The sequence below is a fragment of the Chaetodon auriga genome, chromosome 24 (assembly GCF_051107435.1).
Source record: "Chaetodon auriga isolate fChaAug3 chromosome 24, fChaAug3.hap1, whole genome shotgun sequence".
Taxonomy (NCBI): domain Eukaryota; kingdom Metazoa; phylum Chordata; class Actinopteri; order Chaetodontiformes; family Chaetodontidae; genus Chaetodon; species Chaetodon auriga.
In genome coordinates, this window is record NC_135097.1 from 1,704,768 (window position 1) to 1,716,689 (window position 11,922).

At 40.3% G+C, this 11,922-nt stretch overlaps 1 protein-coding gene across 1 annotated transcript; it reads right to left on the reverse strand.

The window, feature by feature from the left end:
* Positions 1-2,230: 2,230 nt before the first annotated feature.
* On the reverse strand, positions 2,231-11,519 carry LOC143317053 (uncharacterized). Its single transcript, XM_076724984.1, has 7 exons — positions 10,603-11,519; positions 9,023-9,087; positions 6,376-6,590; positions 6,200-6,293; positions 4,930-5,464; positions 4,663-4,822; positions 2,231-3,180 (listed from the first exon to the last, which is right to left on the reverse strand). The coding sequence occupies exons 1-7, from the start codon at positions 10,627-10,629 to the stop codon at positions 3,005-3,007; spliced, it is 1,272 nt and encodes a 423-aa protein (XP_076581099.1). The 5' UTR covers positions 10,630-11,519; the 3' UTR covers positions 2,231-3,004.
* Positions 11,520-11,922: the final 403 nt, after the last annotated feature.

Consider the following 11,922-nt stretch of genomic DNA (forward strand, 5'->3'; position numbering starts at 1 on the left):
TTGTTCGCGAGGGATCTAGCGTTCACCGAGCCAATCCTGGTGGGAGCTGGGGCCTATGGTCCACCAGACCACAGGCCCCAGGTGCCTTAAGGGAGAATGAATCAGCCTTTTTCAGAGGGACATAGATCTGGCTGTCATCAGCATCACAATGGAATAAAATGCCATGCTTCCTGAGAATGGAACCAAGTGGGAGAAGATATAAAGAAAATAAAAGAGTGGGACCCCACATGAGAGAGGAGCAGTGGAGGACACAGAGTCACACAGGCTGACACAGAACGTCCGATGAGACAGGTAGGACCTGAAACATTCCAGCACCGAGCCCCTGATGCCCACCCACTGCTCCAAACGAGCAATCAGGATGTCATGCCGCAGTTAAATCTAAGAGCACAACGATTACACAGTCAGTAGCTAAAAAGATGTTGTTAAAAACTCTTAAAAGTGCAGATTCTGTGCTGTGCAATGTTTTAAAACCAGATTGGAAATTTTCAACAACATTTTGTTCATTTAAAAATCCATGAGCTGGGAGTAGACAATCTTCTCTAAGATTTTGGAAAAGAAGAACAATTTAGAAAAGGGCCTAAAATTAGCCAGAACAGCAGGATCCAGTCCTGGGGCCTCATTTATAAAACATTGCGTAGAATCCATACTAAAAGTGTGCGTACGCCCAAAAGCTGAAAATGGCGTACGCCAAAAAATATTCGGATTTATAAAACCGTGCGTACACACATCTGCACGCAATTTTCCCTTTATAAATCACACTCCACCTGGAAGATTGCGCAGGTGGATTCACCTCACATCCCGCCCCCGACACACCCACATTTTACCATGAATGGTCAATGCAAAGTACCTCATGAATGTCTTTGCATATAAATATGCCTGCTGATCAATGGCATTTTACGTTCGATCATGGCAGAGAAAAGAAAAAGAAATTTTACGGAGACTGAAATCGAGGTGCTTGTGGGTGAGGTGGAGGCCAGAAAGGATATTTTGTTTGGTGGTCACGGTAGTGGCGTCACGAATAAAATAATAATAATTTAAAAAAAAGAGTGGCGGCACGTCGTCACCGCAGTGAATAGTTCCAGAGCCACAGAGCGATCTGTGGCAGAAACTACAGATCCCTACACTACTGTGCGTCAGGATGACGTCATGTGCTGACCCAGACCACCGTGCCACTACATTCGTCAAGATCATGTCCGAGGTACAAATAATTTGTACATTGAGTGAATGCACATTTTTTCTATTCACATAAGCAAATTCATTTTCACTCTGAGCCCTTATAGCAATGTGAGTGCAGTCAATCAAACCGATTACATTTGGGAAACCGGACATTGCTGCAAATTGCCTTTTAATGTTGGCCTGTTCACCCACAGTGTAAGAAAACCTGATGTATCGACTGGTCATTTTTATAATGCCATCCAAAACGGCTGGCATTATGGCGCTGAGGGATGGCTGCGATATCCCAGACCTAAGGACATAATTTAACTGAATTATACCCAAAAGGGGCTTTAGACAGACAATGTAACATTATATAATATTAATCATATCAAACACTTACCTGTCGGCTAATTCCCGCTGAAAGGAGCCAGTCGCCAGAAACCCCAGAATGGTCAGCACCTGGATATGCACCGGGATGGCGCGGTTCCGGCGGGTGGGTCTATCCCAGCCAGCATGTCCATGTGGGGCCCATAAGGGTTAAGTTTGGGCTGCAAATATGGGTGCCAAGTGGGTTTGTCCACAGTTTCCATGATGGCCCCACATGTGTTTGCCCATATGAGCTTCAAGTGGGTTCTGACTGGGTTTCAGGTGGGGCCCAAATTGGTGAATTGCATGGGACCCATGCAGGCCCCATATGTTTGCCCATATGGGCACAAAGAGAGGTCAGAATGGATATTAAATGGGGCCCAACTGGGAAATTTATCTGAGACCCATTTAGGTTCCTTCTGTGTGCCCGTAAGAGGGATGTGATTGGGCTTTAAGTGGGACCCAAATGGGCTACATTATGGGTTTCAAGTGGGTTTGTCCACAGTTTCCATGGTGGCCCCACATGTGTTTGCCCATATGGGCTTCAAGTGGGTTCTGACTGGGTTTCAGGTGGGGCCCAAATTGGTAAATTGCACGGGACCCATGTAGGCCCCATATGTTTGCCCATATGGGCACAAAGAGAGGTCAGAATGGACCATGAATGGGGACCAAATGGGCAACTTATATGAGACCCATTTAAGTCCCTCCTGTGTGCCCGCAAGAGGGATGTGATTGGGCTTTAAGTGGGACCCAAATGGGCTACATTATGGGTTTCAAGTGGGTTTGTCCGCAGTTTCCATGGTGCCCCACCCGTGTTTGCCCATATGGGCTTCAAGTGGGTTCTGACTGGGTTTCAAGTGTGGCCCGACTTGGTGAATTACATGGGACCCATGTAGACCCCATATGTTTGCCCATATGGGAACAAAGAGGGGTCAGAATGGACTGTGAATGGGGACCAAATGGGCAACTTATCTGAGACCCATTTAGGTCCCAGCTGTGTGTAATATAAAAGTAGGAGAAACACTGCGAAGTGAGGCTAATAACCCATATTTCAGGTCAGATATTCATATTTAAGTAAATACAAAAAAGTGCTACAATTTAGCAACAAATATCCCAATATCAAGTTGTTTTTCAATGAACATGTTTAATAAAATTCCAAATTTACAAAAGGGGACATAAGGTTATGAAATTTCCCAAACAAGTCAACAACTCACTACACATTTCTTAAAGGTGGCTGACATGCCAGCATCTCAATTTCTGTTAAACAGAGCTGAGTAAACTTTAACAAGATCACTGTGTTCCCTGCTGCTTTCTGTTGTTTATTAACCTTATTTTGTTTTCAAACACATTCAGGGCAACAAACATGACATACCAAACAATAAAATAGGCAAACAGGTCAAGAGCTGCAAGTGGGCTATTATTTTGGTGTAAACGAGACTTAACTGACAGTGTGTTCCTACTGTATGGCAATACCAGGTGACACCTACTGGGACTGCATCTCGTCTTGGCCTACCGGTCCAATTTTTTTTTTAAGCTCTCTCTGAGCTCTTACTGTCCTGTTTCCTCCTCTGTCACGGGCTCCAGTGAACCACTTGGAGAGGGCCTTCTCTGCATCCTTCTGGGTAATTCCTTGAGTTAATGCATTCCTCTTTAGTGCCCCTAAAAATAAATCACAAGACCCAACTTAGCAGCTGTAGCTTGATTTTTACATTATGAAACTATTGTGACAGACAGTCAAAACTGACATTCATTCAAAAGTTTGTAACCACTGCAAAGTTTTTATCAGACAAGTACAGTCTGATGGGTTGGCCAGCACAATTGTTTGATCTAAATCCTATTGAGCATTTATGTAAAAAGTTATTATTAGGTGTATGAGAAGTGTCCTACTACCCAATCACAGTATGACAAGTAATTCATGAAACTGGGTAAGATTTCAACTGATCTACAGAGACCTAATGAAGCTGAAAGTTACAATGCCCAAGGTCTGTAAAATGTCCTCATTAAACACTTTGATCAAGAGATTATTTGAAGAATAGAGCAATTAATACTTGTGTGATACATTTAAAGAGCATTAGTAAATTTTAGCATCTCATAAAAATCAGCCTGAGGCATTAAAGAATGTCTGTAAATTCCAAGAAAGGTTATGGTTACACCCTTTGTCTCCCCCAACATCCCATACATCAAGGATATGAACCAATTCTTCCAAACGGACCACACAATTACCCTGCTTATGGAGTTTTTCCTCCTGACATTAGTGTATGTATAGAAAAGCAAAAATTCCTAAATCTCATTCTCAATATATCACCACAAGAAATTACATTTAAAATCGGTAATTACAGAACATGATCCAGTAACTATGTAGCCTTAGATATTCCACATGCACTAATGTTGGCAGAACTTGTTTCAGCTACTATGCTCCCTTTAAATTGAATGAACTGCAATCTGCCCTGAAACTTGAGACATTCATCTTGGCAATTTTAAATCTCTGTTTTCTGATGTTTACTATAAATGTTGTATTTTTGCTAATTCCTTTTTATATCTTGTTTTTTTTGTTGTGTTGTGTGACTGCTGATTAAGAATGTTCCTTGTTCTCAGATCTCCCTTGTAAAAGACACCTTAAAAAAATAATGTACAAGAAGTCAAAGTCTAATCCAAACCATGCATTTGGTGAATCATTACACTCCTAATTACTTGAAATAGAAATAGTAGTCTTTCACATTATTGAAACGTTTTGATGAATTTCATGCTACCTTGATGGAGAAAAGTATTAGGTTCCCTATAAAAACCTAAAAGGTTATCAGAAATTACAAACTTTTACAAGTATAACTTTTTCAAGTACAGGTAGGGGTATCATAAATTGCCTAATAACACAAAGCTAAAAAAAAAAAAAAAAAATCACCAAGTTGTAGCACAGAATAGCAAAGTTCAGAAGAAACATGAATGGTGCATGATGGCAATATGGAAAACTACAAACAGACAGTGGCCTCTGCTCAGATTTGTTGTGCCCTCTTTTCACCAACTAAGCCAGCTGTAAGCCTCAGCGTGCATCTACTTCCGTAGATCAGATATTTTGCCAAATTTCAACATTTTAAGCTTGAAACATAAAGGAAGTTACATTAGGTCACATAAACTGAAATTTACCGTATACAACATCAAAAAGACGCAGCTCTCGGAAGTTGTTCTTGCCATGACGTCCAAAAAGGCTGAACTGCAGTGCCAATTCATGGGACATGAGGAATGCCATCATTCTTCTGGTGGCATCATCCACTGAAGTACCTCCTATTTCTCCAACCATAGCAATCTGAGTGTATGGGATGAATGGCACAGGAAAGAAAGAAAAGTAATCAGTTAAGACAGCAGATTACATTTCAGTGCCAAATACAAACGTGAATCAGAGTTTGAACTTACAACTCCAGACATGAACTCCGAGTCACACAGCTTCTCGTTCATGGCTTGCACATCTTGGATCGTGGTCAGTGGAAATACTGCTCCTTCAGGTGGTTCCAACAATGGCAGAGCTGCTTTCTGTTTCATTAGTGTATTTAACATTTTGCCATGTACTCTCTGCGTGTCCTTCACTTCTTCGAGGAGAGTTACCAATCTTTCAAACATGGCTCCTTCAATGTCACTGTGGCTGCTCACACTTGAGGAAGCACTAGTGCTTCGAACACTTGGGGTTGCATGGGGGCTTCTAACACTCAGTGTCTTGCTGGGGCTCCGAACACTCGGGGTCGCACTGGGGCTTCGAACATTCAGGGTCACATTGCGGCTCTGAGCACTCTGGGCCGCACTGGAGCCACTGACTCTTGAGGTGATTTTAGGCTTATATCCTGCTCCTGAATGACTACCAAATTTAAGAGGAGGAGTAGGTGGCAATTCGTCCTCAGCACATGAGTCAGCTTCCTCCTCACTTGATGAAAGAGCCTGGGCTTTTTTGGGTGGCCTACATTCAGGTGAAAGATAATTTAGCAAATATTTTAATACTTAAAGGTTACTTAAAAGTTACTTAAGCATAGAAATGTTTTAGTAAATATACTGGGGCAACATTAGCATCAATCATCAATTATGCATTATCAACTGTTGTAAAGAATTTGGTGTAAGACCCTAAAATGTGTCAGTATGGTCCAAGTACTACAGGCATGCACACACATAAAAGTTTAGGGAAGCACAATAAAATATGATATAATTGCCTATCACCGAATATTGTTAATCATTGATATTGTTGTATATGTTGTTCAATATGATTCATGACGAAACTGTACAGAAACTGGCTGGGGACTAGAGATGTTTTAGTCTTTTGGGCTGTGACATCTTTACAGCAATTAACAACATAAAAAAGTGAAAAAAGATGTTTGTGCCAATTGAAAAATCAAACAATTATTACATCCCCAATGAAGTTTACGGTCCATTCCAGAGCTATGTTCAATTTTGGACAGTCCAAAATGTGAAATTATCATTCATCTCACATGTGTCAGCCATGACAGGCAGGACATTTTTAGTGATTGTGTTGGCTGAAAATAATTCTGTAAAACTGTCATATTTTTTCATACAGTTGGACCCTACTGCCATTATACTATGACAAAACTGTTAAAATATGCAAAATCTGCCTTGAAGTATTGTGAAGGAAACTATAAAATTCCACTGTGGACAGTACCAGGTTTAAGTAAATTTTCATTACCTTCTTTGTCGTTTCTTTGGTGCATCAGTGTCTGTTTGAAGATCAGATGTAACCTCTGCTCGTGCAAGTTTACGTCGAGCATCCCCATATGTATCTTAAAGACATAAAAAGTATAGGTTAATCTAAATCTCATACAGCTTCAGAATTATCCCACTCCCCCAAAATCTGATTTGTACCTGCATGTCCAATTACACGCACACTGCATGTCTTCCATGAAGCATCTGGCTGGAGTTGCTGCTTAACTGCCTTAGTGATGTTAAGACTTACTGAGGGCCAAAAACAGTCCGTCTTGTCTTCATCAGTAAACCAACACGATGGGATTATATCCACTAGAGTCCTTCCTTCTCTTGATTCTTCATCTCTGAACTCCACAACACTGAAGAGGGCCATGCTGCAATGTTCAAGGTCAATCACTCGTCATGTAACTGTGGAAAAGCCACACATCCCTCTAGCACAGGAAGTAGTACAAGTTTTTTTGTTAAGGCAGTCACAGGCACAGCATGAAGCTGGTCAGAGAGTTGTATCACTGTTCTGATCCCCACACAAGATGAATCAATAGGGTAATTGTAAAAGCATCCTTGTCTCTCATAAAACTGACACACACTGTACACGGCTCCTGATAACACTTCTAGAATATTCCTCACAACAGCAACTCTGCCCTCAACATCAAAGCAGTTGTTGCCTTTAGAGCAGGAAATAATATTTGTCTCATGTCTATACTTTTTGTACTGTATACGAGCAGGGAACTCTGGGAGAGTTGGACCATCGAGATGTGGTTGTTGAAGCTGATTCCTCATTTCCTTTCCATCATCAAAAGGGATAGGTTTTTCACTTAAACGCCGTACAACTTGTTGAAGAGGATTTTGTGGCCTTCTTACCAGCCGTTTTAGTGTGCCGAGATAATTTTCAAAAGGGAAACATGAAACATTGTCTAGGGCACCAAACTTTCTTGCATCATCAGCCAGGTGTATAAGACTGTGGGTGTTGTACACAAGGTGCTCTGATCCATATATCTTAACAAAGTTAGTCACATAACATTTCAATAGTTTGTCTGCATAGTCACAGTATTCAGAACACAAGGCTGGGCTGAGAAGAATTCTCATTGCTATTGACAGTAGCATAAAGTTCTTATACTGTCGTGTAGGTAGGCGTCCTTGTAGAACCACAGGGCCTGTATACAACAGAAATTGTCTGAATTCAGTGGCCTTCCACTGACTGTATTCCATAAGTGACCGTGGTTTTCGAGAAAAATTCCTTGGGAGATGTTCTCTGATGGATTTCAAATGGCCAGAGATAACAGTGATGGTGGCTGCAGAAACCCGACACCTTAAAGGTCCTTTGATCCACAGACTTACAAGTTTTCTCACATTTCCTAAGCAAACTAAATGCATGTAATCAAGTACAAAGCTCGACACCATCCCAATGCCAAGCTCTTGTAGGGGTGAAACACCATGATGATGTTCTTCATCCATCATATTTTTAAACTGCGTATCTGTTCTAAGTGGCGCTTTCATATCAGGAAACACAACCTTATTGTCCATGCGAATCCCATGCTCTGTACAGCGTTCACAGGAGTTGTAACCAGAATGACCCTTGGTACATTTCAAGAAGGCACGGGCAGGTGCATCACAGATGAAAGCATCCGGAAGTGCAATATTGTAATGTTTTCCATTGTAATGCAAACCCTCATTAGTTATTACCTTCAGGTCCTGAATGAAATCCATTAAGTAATCCTCAACAGAAGTTGGCTTTGTTGGGCCTGCATACAGACCAATGATAATAACATCAGAATTTGGAAGTTCTTTGATCTTGGACAAAATAGGCCATAACTCCATTTTGGAACTTCTGAAGAGCGGTAATCCATCAATATTAACACGGAGAGTTAGAGTCTCTGTTGAAGGATATGATTCACGTGACAGCTGTGAAATAATTGCATTTGACACTCCAAAATGATAGTAGCTGCCGTCTCCAATTTTTTTGACCTCACAGGTTTTTAAGGTCGACAAAAGAGTCCTTGGATCTATGGGTAGATCCTGGCCGCATTGCACTAAAATATGCAATAGTTCTGACAATGCACTGTGTGAGATATTGTGATTTGGGGCCCAAACAGCCAATTTCTTTTTCAGTTCATCACAAGGGTTAGTTCCTTCAGTGCTAGCATCCAAATTTAATTCTTCACTAGGATCACTGTAGAACATCTCAGAATCTGATTCTTGGCCACTTTCGTTGTAAACAGTCTGGGCCTGAGAATCCAACTTTTCATTAGGAATCTGGCTGTCCACTTCAGTGACACAATCCAGATTTGAAGACAATTTGTTTTTGGCGCGCACGTCTTCCAACATCTGCAAGTGCTCTGCAACTTTGGCTTTAATGCGTCTCCGTTTGGTTCGAGTACTACCATAGTAATCCATTTTTCTGATCTGGAACAGACAAAGATTTTGACACTTACATATTTGCATGTGCATGAATATTTGAATATTTGTCTAATCACTTGTTGATCAGGTATTTGGGTTTCAAATTTGGGATCTGTTTGCAAACGCACTTTGACGCTGAATGAATAAAAACTGAGGAAGTATTTAACTGTCTGTAAAAGACAGTGAGGGGGAGTTTACTTATGTAATACAATAACTCCATTTTGCAGGCTTCATTGTCTATGCAGAGAGACAGGTAGACTCTGGCTCTGTTGCTATACCTCCAGAGGTGGCACAGAGAAAGAAGGCAATAAATACTACACTGACAACACTCTAACTACAAAAGAGTAACAAAGAACTCCTCAAAACCTCTCCCTTAATGTCATCAAAACATGCCAATGTGTTCATTTACCTTTTTGGAACTTCTTGACAATCTGGTGACTGGTGATGCCCCAAACCTATCAGATGCTCAGAGACCTGCAAAAATATACGGCACAAAGCATCAGTGCAATGGAAAATCCATACTAAAAGCACATGCTTGTCTGGTGTATCTTTAATGACCAAAATAATAAATTTCCTTCCTCTCTCTCTCTCTCTCTCTCTCTCTCACACACACACACACATCCAAGAAATAATAAGGTATTATGTTGAATATACACTTGATGGTCATAGCAAAATTTCAATCAGATTTACTTAAATACATTGGCCAGTGGTTGACAAACGCACTGAATTTAAAGCTGAATTAAAATTAAAATCCAGAATGCAACTGAGTAAGTCTGGGTTTCTAAATTCTGCTGAATGTATGAATAAGAATTTACTTGTTGTAGTGGTGGGTGGCACACTTGTGCTCAATAAGTACCTTATGACCTTAGGTCAGTCTTAGTCCCTGGTGCACACATGCATCTTTGATAATAATACCACAAGTGGACAGTACTTGTGTGCATGCACCCAATGCATCATCAGTCCACATTGAGATCTGATCACTCAAACTACATTTGGTTGTTGTCTGACTCACATTTGTGTACACACTGAATGTGGTTACATGTGGCTCAGACCACACTAAAGGATCTCTAACTGAACTGAACTCTCCCTGCATAAGTGGAAATATGTATATAATCATGTGTCAAGGATTACAATTCCCATTAAAATGTTTCCATTTTTCATACACACTTCATCCAGTTACTTGTGTTCTGTTCATTCTGACAAACAGCTGTATACTCTACATTTTAAGACTCACAATAGCTTATTCAGATGATATACTGGACATTCACTTTCACAGGCCATTAGATATGTAAACACCCACTAAAGTAGTCAGTCACCATATTAAAGGAATGCTCATGCCTTTCTCTCTGTCAAACGCTATTCTATCACATGATAATGTGCATTTCATTATAGTCTCAGCTTGGGGGTGGGGCAGGGGGATACAATGACAAACAACCCTAAGCCACAATGTCACTTATTTACTGGCAATGCTTTCAGATTTAACATGTTTTGTACCCCATGGTGAGAAAAAGTCTACACAAGAGGCAGACCCAGCTGCAGAAACAAACTGGAGGGGGGGCATTAAATATTTTCGGGGGCACACTGATTTTTCAACATTTACTTTAAACTGACTTTTCCATTGGTTGTGCTGCAGCACCAGCACATCTTTTGCTCATACTTGTTATAAACAGACTGCAGCCTATCCTCATGATGCACACTGTGAGACGTTCTTCTCTTTAATTATGTTAAACAAATATGTAAAATTACATCACTAAATTTTGATACAAGATACAATCACATTCATAATGGTTGTAAAAACAGATTAATGTAAAAACCTGCTCTGAATCACGAGAAAGAGACAGAGACACAGAGCTTCACTGTAACCGTAGTAACCACAGAAATTCACTCACACACAGGTCACTTCTGGAGAGAGGCAACAGAATGGGAATATATGGCAATAACAGATCTATGGAGATTTCTCAGTTTGCCTCAATGCTCTATTGAACTCACTGTTTTTCTGTCCAGGCCCTGTCTCATAACGCAGTGACCTTAAACTCCCCACGGAGCGTCTCCAAACTCCGATAACTGCGATTAAACGCATTTCTTTTCCGGTAAGATCTTCAAAATAAAAGCCTCCCGTTAGTTTGTCATTGGAAAACTTTTCATATAAAGAAGCACCAGGAGGAAATGCTTTCTTCAGCAGTAACACAACTTTGAAATGCCCGAGGGCGACCAGGAAAGTAAAATAAGGCTATCTGAAAGCACAAACTTACTCTCACTTCCTCACAACAAACGTTATCTGCAATTTGCAGAAAAAGAAACGTAACGTTACCAACGTTACTCCTGACAAAGAGTACTACCTAATCTCAAACCTATATCTTTTACCGTTATTATTCCTTTTTATTATGTTTAATTTTATTTATGTTCGACATAAACTATTAATTCGTTTTCAGCATCTACCTGGAGGTTCACCTCGTTAGCTAGCAAAACATTTTGCTAGCTAACGACATCGTGATGAGCGTGTTTATCCCCTCCAAAGTTTTGTAAACTACATTCTGTACTCATAAAATAATCTGCGAAAACCCACTCATACTGACAAAACATTCATACTGACAAAACATTAGTCTTACCTTAATTAAGCCGGATATGCGACAGAGGTGACAAGACGAAGACGAGACTGGCCGCCAAACGCCAGGGAATTGATTTTCAAATAGCATATCCATCCGCAGAGAACCCGCTTAAAACTCTTCCATCCGTAAAGTCATGATATTTGCAACGTATCTGACAGTTATGGTTAAAATATAACTTACGGAAATACTGACATTAGTGAACAAATGAAATATAACCATCAGGAACTGAATTTGATGTAGGACTACTCTGTGAAGCGGACGGTTACAGTGGGGTGAACCGAAATACGGTGGTGTGGCTGAAGGCGTTACTTTTTCAAATAAAAAGTAGCGCCAAATACCACTCTATATTAGACACTTTATATTAGACAAATAAAGTGGTATTTGTCTAATCCAATATACATATATATGTGTGTGTGTGTGTGTGTGTGTGTGTGTGTGTGTGTGTGTGTGTGTGTGTAAAAATTATGATATTTATGATATTAACATTCCATACCATTGACATAGGCTATTGTTTCAAATTTCTTAGACACAGGGTAATGAAAGAAAATGTGCTCTAACAGTTTGTCTGCTGCATTTCAAAGGGTACAAGGATCAACTTAACTAATGCTTAATGCTTAAATTTAAGCATTTTCATTTTTTCTCAGAAAATCTGGCAAACACTATAAATTATTTTAAACTAAGCTTCTTTCACCTTTACAAA